We start from the raw sequence: 15,330 nt of genomic DNA, 5'->3' as shown, positions 1-15,330 counted from the left end.
GTTACTTATATTTGTTTCTTTGTCCATTTGTGCTACCATTTGTTACTTTTCTTATGTTGTATGATTCTTTTTGCAAACCGCAAAGAGGATTTTGCACGTAAAGTCATGTGATGAAGCCTGAAACAAGAAGCCAATCTTAAGGGAAAAGGTTTAGTATTTTGAACAAATACTTAGTTTTAATGCATCTTTTGAGAATACAAATTACCAATTTCAGGGACATGTTCCCATTATTAGTTGCTGGAATGTTGGTTTGTAAATTTGTAGTTTCCTTCATGATATTAAATATCTAATATGAATTTTTTTTTTTACGGAGATATGTCCTATTATAATGCATACTACCTTTTTTATTCACGCGCTACATAAAATCATTTTATTTGTTGTTTTTTTTGGCAATTGTATACTAAGAGAAGGGGCCTCATTTAGTTTATCGCCTAAGACCACCCAAAATTCAAGACCAGCCCTGATGATGCATATGTTGTTTGCGGCCCATCATATAATCTACCATGCAATGCCAATAATGGAAGATCATAAAGTTATCTCGAACGAAGAAAACTTTCAAAATCATCGTTTCCTATATTCCAGTTGTAATTGGATGTTGTTTGATTTGCATTAGGTGGCTGTATGATACGTGAAGTACACATTAATCATAATGCACGTGGACCGCACTTGGGACGGTACATTGGAGGTCAAAAAAGACAAATTAGAATGAGAATTTATGCTTTGTACGATATGGTGGTCAAAGGTTGCTTGCAAAGAATCTATTAGTATACGTAGTGTAATAATTTGGTGTAAATTTTCTTTTTTAAGAAAGATTTTGGGTTCGAGTCATAGCATTCATGTAGTGTGTGTGAATTTAGTATGTTATCGCCACTCTTAATAAGAAAAAATCCTCAAAAAAGAAAAAGAAAAAGAAAAATGTTACGTTTATATAGTTAACCTATATAGCTAGCTAGATTGCCGAAATCTGCAAATGCCAATCCTTCAGAAAATACACATATATTCTGGTCCTACTAGACATATATGATGTTTGGTTCCCGTATAGCTTTTATTTTGGCCACAAAAAATCTAGTACACACATTTAGAATATATATATATATATATATATAATTCTAATTCACTAAATGTCATAGAAAATTGAGTGTGATCAAACCTCTATGTACATGTTATGATATGAATGGACCACAAGTTTTCTATGGTATAATATCAATAATAATAAATAAAATCCATGTCATAATGCGAAACATCAATGTCTTGAATGTGTCTGGTCTGCCTCTCAACAATACCAGTTTTGGGCCATAAAATTACGTTGCACGTTGTGTGGTGGTCAAGAAGCTATTAGAATAACTGTGTAAGCAGGTTGCGAAATTCATATATGTTGCCCGGCAAGCTTGTCTTGGCCCCCTCGGGCATCTAGGTAGATAGAGAGCCTTTCCATTAATGGGGCTATGTTTCTTGTTTTTGGTTTTTTTTTTTTTTTTATTTTTATTTTTTTAATTTTTCTCTGGTTGAATTGCAATTTATTGCAAACTCCAAAAAGAGCGGAGAACAGTACAAACAAAGTTGGGCAAAAGCATCGGCCAAAAAACAAACATAAACAAATCTAGCTAAAACCAGTACAGTATAATATGAAGATCATGTTCCCGAGCCAAAATCTAAAATGTCAAAAGTCAACAAAAAGGCATTTAGCCCACATAAAGGCATATAGCCCACAAAGAGGCATCACACCCACATTCAGCATAAAGCCCACATTAAACATAAAATACATAAAATAAAAAAAATAAAACACAGGAAATCTAGCCGCCACAACCAAAGAGAAACACCAAGCCGCCACCACTAGCAAATAGAAACTCCACAACTGTAAATGGACAAACCACCAATCACCACCATGAAGAACCGAACACCTGTAGGTTAGCAAACCAAGCCAAACATCCCTCAAAACATAGCCCCACCCGAGATTCACTAATAGATCCATAATTAACCCAACCAATACATCCAAGACAGCAGCGAACAAAAAAAGAATGAGAAAACCCATTCCTCAGCCAGGAGGAAAAGAACCAAGAACCTAGAAGGAGGTGGTGCAAGCACCTAAACTAGAGCTCTACACACCTTCCAATAAATACACGCCAAAACGTGTTTAAAATTTGCAGCTACAAACCAAGGATGAGGCTAGATCAAAGGGGAGGTGAAGGAATCCATATGAGCCATGGATTTTGAGTAGATATGGAGCAGGATCTGCAGGGTAAAGATGGTGGTGATAGAGGAAATCATGCCCATGGTCTTCATCCCACAAGAATGGAAAAAGGGCGAGAAGGAGAGAAGTGTGATTCAAGGAGGAATAAGGAGGAAGAGGAGGGGAGGGGAGGAGGGGCGAACCACCTCCCCCCAACACGTGAACAACACATATTGGGTGACGTTGGGAGCATGTGTAGTCGTTGGGCTCAACATGTGAAGCCTTGCTCTGATACCATGAAGAAAGTTGAGGTTCCACCCCGAAACCAATTGGCAATGGGAGGAGTAACCCAACTCCTTATAAACCCAGGCTAAATCCCTTAACTTTTCAATGTAGGATAAATACTCTCAACACTATTGTGGAAAAGATACCTTTAAAATCTAAAATATTTCATCAGAGCTCTAAATGAGGCTATATCCACTATTTTTACAGCCTCATTTAGAGACTATGATTGGGAATGCCTAATGTATAAGTTTTATGGCTATAGTGGCTTTATTCCTTTTGTGTTGCATTTCTTTGAGCTTATTTTTTTGAGTTCACTTAGAGCCATTCCAGCCATGCAGCCCCCCGAGGGAAGGGGGAAAACAAAATCTCGTTCGACCATGCAGGCCCGGGGGTGTGGGACCCACTAACCCGGGCCGCCCAAGGCAACTTTCGCCCGAGTCCAAAACGCGGTGGAGGTGACGCCATGGCGGCGTCGTCACGCGGTTTTCAAATTTTTAACGTTGGCGCGCACGCGCCAGGTGGAAGCCACGTGGCACTCCCCCACTCTCGATTTGATTCCAAATGTTAATCCAACGGCTGGCGATTTTTGGACAATAAAATTATGAAAAAAAATAAAAAATACTAAAAAATCCTAAAAAATTCTGATTTTTTTTTCCTATAAATACCTATAAATACCATTCACTTTCAACACCAATTCTCATACATTTTATTCTACTTCTACAATTACTCAACATATTTTTCACTCTTCACTCAACATTTTCATCTCTTTCACCTTGTAATTTTAGTTTTTATTTTTATGGCTTCTTCTATTGAAACCGGAGGGGCGTGGAGCACCATGGAAGATGTTTCTTTGTGTGAGGCTTGGCTCCGAGTTTGTCATTGTCCCTTGTCAGGCAATGAGATGAAATTTTTCCATATGTGGAAAAAAATTCATGCCGAATTTTGCGAAAAAATTCGGACTCCACTCGTACGAAATGGCATTGTCGAGTAGGTGGAAACTTCTCAACAAAGAGATGGCAAAATGGAGAGATGCCTTGGCAAAAGCGATGAACTTGTATAGAAGTGGGGAAAATCGTACTAACGAAGTAAGTATTTTGTCATTTTCGTAATCATTAAGTTTAATGTCCTAATATATATATGTTGTTAATATTTATTGCATTGTCAATATTTTGTTAATATTTCTTGCATTTCAAATATTTTGTTAATATTTGTTGCATTTGAAATATTTTGTTAATATTTCTTGCATTTTCAATATGTTGTTAATATTTATTGCATTTCAAATATTTTGTTAATATTTCTTGCATTTTCAATATTTTGTTAATATTTCTTGCATTTTCAATATGTTGTTAATATTTATTGCATTTCAAATATTTTGTTAATATTTCTTGCATTTTCAATATGTTGTTAATATTTATTGCATTTCCAATTGTTTCTTCATATTTCTTGCACTTCCAATTTATTTGTAAGGTTAATTGCATTTCCATTATTTTTATTTTGTTACTTTCATATCCAATATATTTTAAATAGTTATTGCATTTCCATTTTTTTGTTAAATAGCTCATTCAAACACAGATGTGGTTTGGTGCAACCGGGGGTGGCAAAAAAAAATTCACCCATCATGAATGTTGGGAGGTGGTGAAATCTGTAAACGCTTCAATATTATTCCAACGGGTCCCGACGTTGTGTTAAACGAGACGCCTCTCCGTGATGCAACGACATCGGATTCACCTCTCGATTCCCCTATGAGTGAAGACTCACCCATCCAAAAGGAACCGAGGCCCATTGGCCGAAAGGCTGCGAAGGCAAAGAAAACGGGTAATTCAAGCAATCATAATTCAAAGTTTTTGGAGGAAATTGTAAGGCAAAACGGCATAAGAATTGAATTGGAGCAAAAACGCCAAGATATGGAGGTGGCAATTCAAGCCGAGTGTGCACGAGAAAAGGAGTATTTGCAAAAAAGATATGGAGAAGACGGATCGGGAAACTATGGCGATGGATACAAGCCATATGTCCCCTGATACAAAACAATATTGGAAGCTAGAACGAAGGGATGTTATGAGAAGAAGACTTTTCCAGGATGATGGGCCTAGCAACACGGATTGGTTAAATGATCAAAACCATTAAATTAGTTGGCATACCTTTTATGTATTTTTAATTTTCTTGTTTTCTATTAAAGTTGGTGTACTTCATGTTTTTTATTTTTGTAGTAGTAATTCTTAATGACTTGTATTGGATTTCTTTATTTAATAAACAAAGCCTTCAATAAAAGACAATTTTATTCAACATATTCCATACATCAAACACAACATAATTCAAATCAAAACAAAAACTAGAAACAAGGCACAATAATAAATAAAAAAACAACACAACCAAACCATAAGCAATACTAAACAACACAACCAAAACATAAGGCCTAAAACATAACCAAAGCATCTATGCTCCATCATTCATCTTCATTCCCTTTCACCGTCCATAAATGCTCTATCAAGTCAAGTTGACGGCTTTCATGAATATAGAAAGATTGCATCTCTGTATATCGATCTATCATCCGGGTCATCATACGATCGTCCCTCACCAACGGTTCCAGCTCAAACGGTTCTCCATTTGGCCCCATGGGCCTTTCATAAATCCAGGTCAAGGCCGTGTTTATTGGATCCGGTTCATAGACCTCTCCAGCATCATAATCGTACTCGTCCTCCACAATCATATTATGGAGGATGATGCAAGTCATCATAATGCTCCGGAGGATCTCCTCATCAAACATACGAGCCGCACCTCGAACAATCAACCATCGAGCTTGAAGGATGCCAAAACACCTTTCGACATCTTTCCTGTATCCTTCTTGATAAGTAGCAAATAATTTTTGCTTATGGGATCGGGGATTCGGAATGGATTTGACAAATGTGGTCCACCTTGGGTAGATACCGTCACTAGATAATACCCCGTCTGTAGACTGTATTGTTGACTTCATAGGTAATATTGGGGTCTTGGCCGCTCAAAACATCGTTGAAGACCGGAGATTGACCCAGGACGTTGAGGTCATTTTGGGCTCCGGCAACTCCAAAGAAAGCATGCCAAACCCATGTGTCGAAGCCAAGCAACGGCTTCTAGGATGATACTTTTGTGCCTTTCCTATTTCCGTAATCACTTTGCGGTGTTGGGCAATTCTTCCATTGCCAATGCATGCAGTCGATGCTACCAATCATTCCCGAAATCCTCGAGCTTCGGCTTTTGTAGAAGCCGTTGGAGGTCCTCGGAGTAGGTCTACGCAGGTAGTCCCTAGTGTCAGGTTTTCAACGCATCACAAAATCTTACCAAAGCCTCCAACGTAGTGGACTTCCTATTCGGGCAACCTCATCCACCTGATCAGCAGATGCTCCATACGCTAACATGCGTATAATAATTGTAAGCTTTGCTTAAAGGCCCAAAACCCCAGTAGCATCACACTTTTGAACAAAATATGCATCATAATTGCAAATATCATGCATGATTTTATTGAACAAGTGGGGTTGCATTCTAAATCGCCTTCAAAATCAACATCATTGTACAAAGCAGTTGGGATAAAATAATCTTCCAAAAGATTCTTACCCCGAGAATGCCTATGTCATGTCCACATTCCGGCGACGGCCGACTTGTGAACCACGGCGGCGACCTTGGTTCTCTTCCTCTTCCATTGCCACTGCTATGAGAACTTGTTCATCAACTTGCCTCTGCAACTCATTGATTTCATCGGCTCTACGGTTTCTCTCCTTTCTTTCTCTCTCATGCCTCTCCAAGCATCTCCTATATTCTTCCATTGAGAATGAATGGAGTATGAATGCTAAACTCTAAGAAATGAAAATATTGAAAGATGTGGTGTGAGAGGTATGAGGTGAGCCTTTGGTTTTATAGAAAAAAGATAAAGATGCCACGTGGCTTGATTTGATTGGATGAAAATCTTATCTGAAATTTGAAATTCATCCAAATTTGAACCTAATTTTATCTGAAATTTGAATTTTGAAATTCATCCGAAATTTGAACCCAAATGTTTTGAAATTTGATTTTTGAAATTCATCCGAAATTTGAATTTTGAAATTCATTCGAAATTTGAACCCAAAATTTATCTGAAATTTGAATTTTGAAATTCATCCGAAATTTGAACAAAAAATCTTATCCCGAAATTTTATATGATTATGAATAGTCTTGACACGTAGGAACCCGTAAATCTTATCCGAAAATATTATCCACATTAATTATTAAGGTAAATAAAATTGTGAATAAAACAAAAAATGAATAATGCTTGCATTTAGGGCAATGGGTGGAAACACAAAATTGATTTTGAAGGCAACCACTATTCACGTGAATAGTGGCTGCTAACTCCCCATTGGCAAAAATGGAGTTGCTTTATGTACTGGCTCTGAGTTTCTATATCAATGAAACTTGCTTCTGACCACAAAAAGGAAAAAAGTCAAAAGTCAAAAGAAAAGAAAAAAAAAAGAAAAAAAAAAGGGTCTGACCTATGCCTATAAGATAAGCTTAAACTCATTTTCGTTTGCTGTTACAGCCGCCGCGAGCATAACTCAAAATTTGGTATTCCAAGTCTACGCATGCATGGGTCTTGGCAAAACAAACAAAGCATGACTTGTCGTTGTTGAGGTCATAATGATGGATGGACCAAGTCTACGCGAGCATATCATAAAGAAAAACTTTCAAAATCATCATTTCTATACTCCAGTTGTAATTGGACGTTGATTGATTTGCATTAGGTGGCTGTACGTGAAGTACACAATTAATCATAATGCACATGGAACATACTTGGGACGGTACGTTGACAAATTAGAATCAGAATTCATGCTCTAGACGATATGGTCAAAGGTTACTTGCAAAGGATTTATTAGTGTAAGTAGTGTAGTAGTTTGGAGTGAATGTTCCCTCAGAAAAGGTTAATGTGTATGAATTTAGTATGTTATCGATCGCCACTCTTAACAGGAAAAGATTCTCAAAAAAGGAAAAGAAAAAGTTGCTTCAACTTGGTCATTACCCTGTTGCGTTTATATAGTTAACCTAGATAGCCAGCTAGATTGCCGAAATCTGCAAATGCCAATCCTTCAGTATATACACATATATTCTGGTCCTACTAGAGATACACGATGTTTGTTTCCCGTATAGCTTTTATTTTGGCCACAAAAAATCTAGTACACACATTTAGAATATTTATATTATTCTAATTCATTAAATGTGATAGAAATTTGAGTGTGATCATATCATACAAGTTTTTTTACGGTATAGTATCAATAATAATAAATAAAATCCATGTTATAATGCAAAACATCAATGTCGTGACACCCTACCACTCTTGGATGTGTCTGGTCTACCTCTCAACAATACCATGTTTTGGGCCATAAAATTACGTTGCACATTGTGTTGAACGTTGTGTAGTGGTCAAGAAGCTATCAGAACAACTGTGTAAGCAGGTTGCGACGAAATTCATATATGTCGGTCGGCAAGCTTGTCTTGGCCCTCGGGCATCTAGCTGGATACAGAACAAGATCCTAACTTGCCATTTGAATACAGAAATGAAAGCATCAGATTTGCAGCTGGATCAGGTCCACCAGATTGACAAACTTTAAAATTATTAAGTCCAGACAAAGAAACTCTACATCCAACACGAAGAATTTTCATGTGTAAACACTAAGAAAAAGAATCAAAAGACAATTAGAATTCCAGGTGTTATCCTTATTATAATTAATGAAGTGCATGCATGCATGCTTCCATAGTGTAACTAGCCTTGATTTCATTACCTTAAACTATCCCAGCACTTGCCCAGACATTTCGTGGAAACCCACAATATTAATGTTTTCTGACTCTGGAATGGACTGGATCAGAAGTACAGAAGTACCTCAATACAATTGAGGGCATTCACGAGTATTTGGTCAAACTCCAAAAGTGGCCAGACATTCATACCACTACTCGACACAGTAGAAATTGATTTTTAATTTGGTTCTGAGTTCCCTTATACATATGGGAGAGTCCTCATAATCAAACGGAATAATAAAGATCTAAGATCAGCCAAAACAAGGTCAAAAATTAATGCCTTGAAGGTATATATGTATATATGTATATAGTATACTCGCACTCGCACATGAACATTGCTTTGGAAACCCTAAGAAAAAAAAAAAACTAATGCCTTGAAGGTATGTATGTATATATATAACAAAAACGCTGAATTTGTTAAGCATGAATTGCCAAAGATTTGTTTCACATGGACTTGATTGTAAGAGGAGGTGTTTATAAGACTTGCCATTTTCTATTAGTGGCATATGTTGTAAATTACTTCAAAATTGTAGATATACTATTTGCTTATTTGACGAGGCAGGTTATTGGATTGCAATTGAAAACTAACAGCATGTGGACTATATACATCCATTACATCTTCATCAAATTGGACCTACATCTAAGAACCCTTTAATTTAAAAAACATTTATGGAAATATATACACATTTTGAATGGTTTGACTTAAACTCTATAAATAGCACACAAATTATACGAATCTACACAAAGAAATAATCAAAGACGTGTGAGCTGAACACTAACGTACGCTAAATAAAAAAAAATAGAAATTTGCATGGATTTGCAAGAATCTTCAGTTAAGAATCTTGTAATGAAGGTTAAACAAGATCTCTTAGCGTCATCAAAAGTTGATGTTTATTCTCTTGTGCCTCCTTCTCCGTATGACACTGCTTGGCTCTCAATGGTTTCCAGCCCTCAACAATCAGATCAACCATTGTTTCAGGGGTGTTTGGATTGGGTGCTCCAACACCAAAACAGAGGAGGCTCCTGGGGTGAGAATATTGCTCATCCCACCATAGAGTGCCTCACTTCAACTCTTGCTTGCATTGTTGCACTTACCACATGGAATGTTGGCCACGATGCCATTCAGAAAGGTACGTGCATATATATATATATATATATATATATAGTTTTTCTCTAATTCGGATGTCCTGATTTTATTAAAGTCCGGTTCTTTACATTTTCTCTAATCATTATTGGATTGTTTCAATTATTAATGCATTATATGCAACAAACATTACACTATTTCAGTAGGCAGTAGCTTAATTCAAGAGAACTAGACTTTAAAAAGAAAGTAACCAATTATGAAAAATACCCAATTTTGCATAACTAATTGCTGCAAACTTTTCTTAATTTGCTGTGCTTGTTGACTCGACTGTGTATATGCATGTTTAGGGTTGGCATTCATCCATGCAAACACAGAGAAGCTCTTGGAAGAGCAGAACGGTTCTTTTCTTGAGTGGTTTGCAATAGTTTTCCCCGCAATGATTGAACTTGCAGAAACCAAGGGCCTACATGTTTACTTTTCTAATGGGTCAACAGCGCTGGTAGAACAAGTCTTCTCGGAGAGACAACAAATATTCAAAACGCAGAGGTAGTTCTAAATTTTAATTTCTCTTTATGTTTAATACGAAGTACACTTTATGATAGACTTAATTTGGCCAGTCATACCGAAAAAACTTACATGCAATAGGGTGCTATTCCTGACTAATAACGCAATGACACGTGGAAAAGTTATCCTACATATCATTGCGTTATTGGCCGGGGATAGTAAAAAATGTTATCCCCGTTATATGAGAGTTTCTCTCCAGGTCAAAGAGCATGTTGCCGTGCAATTTCCTAAGCCCCACCAACGATCCAGTCAAGTGTCAACTCTTGCATGTTTTCTTTTGACCATCCCCTGCCAATAACGCTATGACACACGTGAATTTTTTGATGTGGCATAGCATGATTGATAGAGGAAAGCAAAATTATGTTATTCCCGTTACAACAAAGTTTTTCTCCTGCCGGACCTAATATCCCAATTATGAAAATTAATCCAAGCTAGTTTTCTGTTTTGGGCAGGTGGGTGTCTGGTTGTGATCAGCAACAGTATAATCCAGCACGCATGTTAAAATATCTTGAAGACGGGTTAATCCAATCCCCATCAGCCATTGCATATGCCTTCATGAAGACAGGAAACAAGGAATTTTTGGTGAAATTGAATTCTATTGTCCAAACATGTGGTTATGGAGGTACGTAGTTTTCTTTTTATATTTTGTATTATATGATGTCATTGTTGGCCTACGTAGTTTGTCACCTACATTACTGACGTTGCATGTGTGTTTAATATATTAAATAATGACAAATAGCAAGAGAACTTGTATTTCAAGTAGTTGAGAATAATTTTTTCTAAATGACAAATGAGTTAATAGTAATAAGCTTGTATCTCAAGTGATTGAACACAATTTTTCATATACCTAGGTTATGTGTTCAAGTCTCCCTCCCCAATTTTGGTTTTATTAAAAACTAGCCTCTCTGCACACGCCCACGCATGCGATAGGCTTTTTTTTTTTTTAAAAACATTAAAATTTATTTTATAATTAAGAAAAGATAACATGCTAGTTATGTTCCATAAAAGTAAGGCCTATAATTTGATTTTTTTTTAATTTTAATATGAAAATTTTTGTGAATTTACCATATTATTCTCATTTAATTAATATTTTCAATTCTTAATTTTTGAATTAACCAAGGGCATTTTCTGGTATTTTGAATGTTTCATCATTCTCAGTCTTTTGCTTTATATATATATAGATATAAATAAAATAAAAAAACAACATGAGCTAACATAGTAGAACAATTTTGGTACGTGTACAGTTCCTACGGTCTACCCCTTTGATGAAGACCTTGTAAAGATTCATCTAATTAACCAGATTGAGAGGCTGGGGCTGGCAGAGCATTTCATGGAGGAGATTACAAGTCTGCTGGGCCAAGTTTACAGGTGACACCCAGCCCTAATCTTCAACATTAATTAAGCATATATATATATATAAAGATAATTAACATGTAAATTTAATTAATCTGGTTGATTAATTTTTTTCTAATTGACAAAGTAGAAGTTACATCAGCTGCGAAGAACCAAAGAGTATGGCAAAGCATGCGTTGCCACTACAACTCTATACACATTCTCTCGCATTTCGACTACTAAGACTACATGGTTATAGGTTTTCCTGGTAAGGATCAATGTTAATTACATATATGTTTATTAGTTACTGCATACTCCAGGTCCGTATTGAGAATGAATCCAAACCTTTAGGGGGTCTTTTGTCGTTAGCCCTTTTTATTAATTGAATTGCACACCAAACGTTTTTAATTAAATATTAATTTACATTTTTTGCAATTATATGCAGAGAAGTTCTGCAGGTTCCTCAAGGATGAAGATATAGTGGCGTATATAGAAGAGCATCATGAGCTTTTTTTGAGTGCCATGTATAATGTATACAGGGCAACTGATGTTACTTTCATAGGAGAAAATCAGCTTAAGGATGCCAGGGCATTCTCAAGAAGAATACTAGAGAAGGAAACAATAAAAGACTCTACAAATTTGGTCCGACCTATTACTATGACTCATTTGCAAGAACAGGTATATTTTATATTATTTGCGAAGAGACGAGAAAAATACGCACGTGTTTTATTTCACAAAATTTTAAAACATATGGTAAAAGTTTGGCCATTATTGTTCATTTAAATTTTTTAATGATAATTTTATTCAGTTACTTAATCAGCTCCTTAATTTGTTGCATATTTCCCTTGTACAGATTAAGCATGAACTTAGTATCCCATGGCTTGCACGGTTGGATCATCTAGAGCACAGGAGGTGCATTGAGAGGAAAGAAACTCTTGGTCCATGGACAGGAAATGCCTTATCTTATAGGTAATTACTAATACTACAATTAGATTAAAGGCAGTCAAATTTTCACAATCAGATAAATTACTTGATTAATTATTCCCTGCAGATTACTATCATGTCAAAGCAATGCCACGCTGCTACAACTTGCCATTGAGAATTATACACTGAGACAGTCCGTATTCAGAAATGAATTGAAGGAGTTAGAAAGGTACAAACTCTCCTAATTGTTTTATTTATCTTATTTTAATCAGTCATGAAAAGTGAAACTTTTTTTTCTTTCCCCTTTTGTGTGGTGAAAAATAATGCAGGTGGTCAAAGGACATGGGTCTTGCTGACATGGGGTTTGCTCGACAGAAAACCACATACTGCCATTTTGCAGTTGCTTCATCCGCATCAAACTCTTCCCTTTCAGATGTACGGCTGGCACTTGTGAAGGGTGCAATTCTTGTTACAGTTGCTGATGATTTTTTTGACAGGGAAGGTTCAATAGGATGAATTGGATGCTCTTGCCAATGCCATCAACAGGTACAATGTAATGTTAAACAATGATTCTTGTATACTTTAGCTATAACACTCACTGTTATGCGGTATGCGTAGTGTTATGAGTACGACTTTATATAAAATATAGTTTGCGTTCATAAATATTTTGTCAATATTATCTAAATGTTGGTATCATATAAAATCAGATGGGAGCCAAAAGGCCTGACTGGACATGGCAAAACTATATTCAATGCTCTCAAAGACCTTGTTGATGACATTTCTGGGCAATTCTTCAATAAAAATGGATATGACATAAAGGCATATCTCCAGGATCTAGTAAGACTTTACTTTCAAACTTCAGTTGACAAAATTTTCTTACACGCATTAGATCTATGGTAAAAAGTAAAAAAGTTTGTTACTTATTTTTAACTTTTTACCAAATGAATCTTAGTGGTGCCAAACAATTACAAGCTGGTTAAAGGAAGCAGAGTGGAGCCGAAATGGGCATGCCCCATCAACAGTTGAGTACCTCCAAGTGGCCACAAGCTCTATTGCTTCACAGACCATTCTTCTTCCAGCTGCTTTTCTGCTGAATCCACCTCCAGAAATAGACATCCTCAAGTGCCCTCAAAGGCAGCCACTTACAAATTCACTTATGCTTTTGACAAGGCTTTTGAATGACATTAGAAGCTACCAGGTGCATATTAATTTAATGACTAAATTCTTAATTAATTGTCAATATGTTTCAATTTTCAGTTTACTAATGGTATAATTGCAGAGGGAGCAAGAGGAGGGAAAGCCAAACCTCGTTCTGCTACACATGAAGGAAAATCCAAATTTGGGGGTTGAAGAATCAATAGCAATTGTACAGAAGACATTGGATGAAAAGAAGAAAGAGTTTCTAGAACTGGCTCTGAGTAGTAATGAAATGCCAGAAGCATGCAAACAACTTCACCTTCACTGCCTCAAAGCATTTCAGATGTTTTTCAATTCTACAAATGCATTTGACTCCCCAACGGAGTTGCTTGCTGACATCAATAAAGCAATTTTTGATCCCTTGAGAGTGGAAGATGTGCAAGGATCATTTATGCCACTCAACTCTATGCAAGGCACTCTTGGTTTGAAGAAGGATAAAAGTTTGGCTATCCATGGCAAATCCCATTACAGCTCTTCTAAGCCCTGTAATGGGATTCTTGAGAGCACTTGTGCTATCAAAGTCCAAGGGAACTCAAAGAAAGACTTGGTGACCAAGCCTTATTCTAGAATCTTATCAGTAAAGATGAGAAACCCAATTATTTATACAACCTTTTCAAAGCCCAAAGCTTACATCTAAAGCTTCCTTTTATGTGGCTTCCTTTTGTGTGGGTTCCTTTCTTTACTTTATGTGTTTCCTTTCAAAACCCTTTTCTCTGCATTTTCAAATGTTGACCTAGAGATCCTCTACTTCTCCCTATGAACTTCCATTCCCTTTGTTCTACATCCCTTGCATCTCCCTCATCTCTCTTTCCTCTCATCCCTCCACTCCTCCATCGAACCGTGTATCTCCCCCACCAAATCTCAAAACCGAAAGTCCTCTACCCCTAAAAGTTAGTTGGTTTGCCACTGGATTGCTACAATTGTTTTACTCCAACAACTCATTCTCAAATCTAACACTTGGATCTGCACTTGTGGGCTATATAAATCTATGGTCAATTTTGACTACTACTTGATAGATCACTTGAGTATGATGCACGGTGGCTTGCTCCCCTATATCCACACTTTACAGATCTCCTCTCTTGGTTCTCCTGGACCTCACTCTTCTTGTGGCAGCGGTGGCGTATCTAGTGGTGATGACGGTTGGCTTCGTTTAGGGTTAGATTTTAGAGTTTTGGTATTTTTTGGGCTTTTGCTGTTTTGGGCATGCTATTTTAGTATTATATTCTAGGTTGGATGTTTATTTTGTTATGGAGCCCCTGTTTTTCTATTTTCTGATTTTTGTATTTGGGCTTCCTTATAAGTTGTATATTTATTTGGCAATGAAATCTCATTCCCTTCGACCAAAAACAAGAAGTAAAAAGAGGAGCTTCTTTTTATGTATGCACTAAGGTCCAGTTTGGAATTTCTATCACTTTTAAAAAAAAGTTGCTTATGTTATGCTTTAAAAATAATTAGCTGTAAAGTAAAGCAACTTCATGTTTAGTAAACAATATTTTTAAAGTATTGTTAGTACAAAAATCAGTGTCAAAAATGTTTGGTAAATTTTAATATAAAACTGTTGTAACTGTGAATAATGACTAAAATAGCATGATGTTGAAAGTGTTATGGGCTGATCATGTGGTGGTGAAAGTGGTGATGGTGGTGGTGGTGATGAAGGTGGAGGAGGCGGTAGTGGTAGTGTTGGTGGTGGTGATGACAGTTGTGGAGGTCGAGGTGGTGGTGGTGGAGGTTGAGGAGGAGGAGATGGCGGTGATGGCTACAGTGGCGGCGTAGTGGTGGTGGTGGTGGAGGTATTTTGGGAATTTAATTAAAGGCTTATCTATTAAAAGTTGCCGCCATTCATTTATAATTTATCACCTCTAATTAGGTTCTTTAGATTTTCCCACTATTCGTTTTCTTAAAGGAAGATGATAATTGGTAAAGGAATTTCAAAACTTGTCTGAAATATTACGTGCAGTAACAAGATTTGGTCTTAAATGGA

The 15,330-nt window shown here is 36.6% G+C and overlaps 1 protein-coding gene across 1 annotated transcript; it reads left to right on the top strand.

The window, feature by feature from the left end:
* Positions 1 to 9,059: 9,059 nt before the first annotated feature.
* Positions 9,060 to 14,729, top strand: LOC103329563 (S-linalool synthase-like). Its single transcript, XM_089050503.1, is given in 13 exon segments — positions 9,060 to 9,378; positions 9,680 to 9,878; positions 10,349 to 10,518; positions 11,141 to 11,264; positions 11,380 to 11,496; positions 11,687 to 11,906; positions 12,082 to 12,197; positions 12,280 to 12,381; positions 12,482 to 12,662; positions 12,664 to 12,698; positions 12,860 to 12,989; positions 13,105 to 13,350; positions 13,432 to 14,729. Coding segments are annotated over 13 exon segments (2,514 nt in total). The 3' UTR covers positions 13,987 to 14,729.
* Positions 14,730 to 15,330: the final 601 nt, after the last annotated feature.

Source organism: Prunus mume, linkage group LG4, assembly GCF_029339155.1.
Source record: "Prunus mume cultivar Tortuosa linkage group LG4, ASM2933915v1, whole genome shotgun sequence".
NCBI lineage: Eukaryota > Viridiplantae > Streptophyta > Magnoliopsida > Rosales > Rosaceae > Prunus > Prunus mume.
Note: the sequence above shows the minus strand (reverse complement) of the source record. Positions and strands in the feature narration are given on the sequence as shown.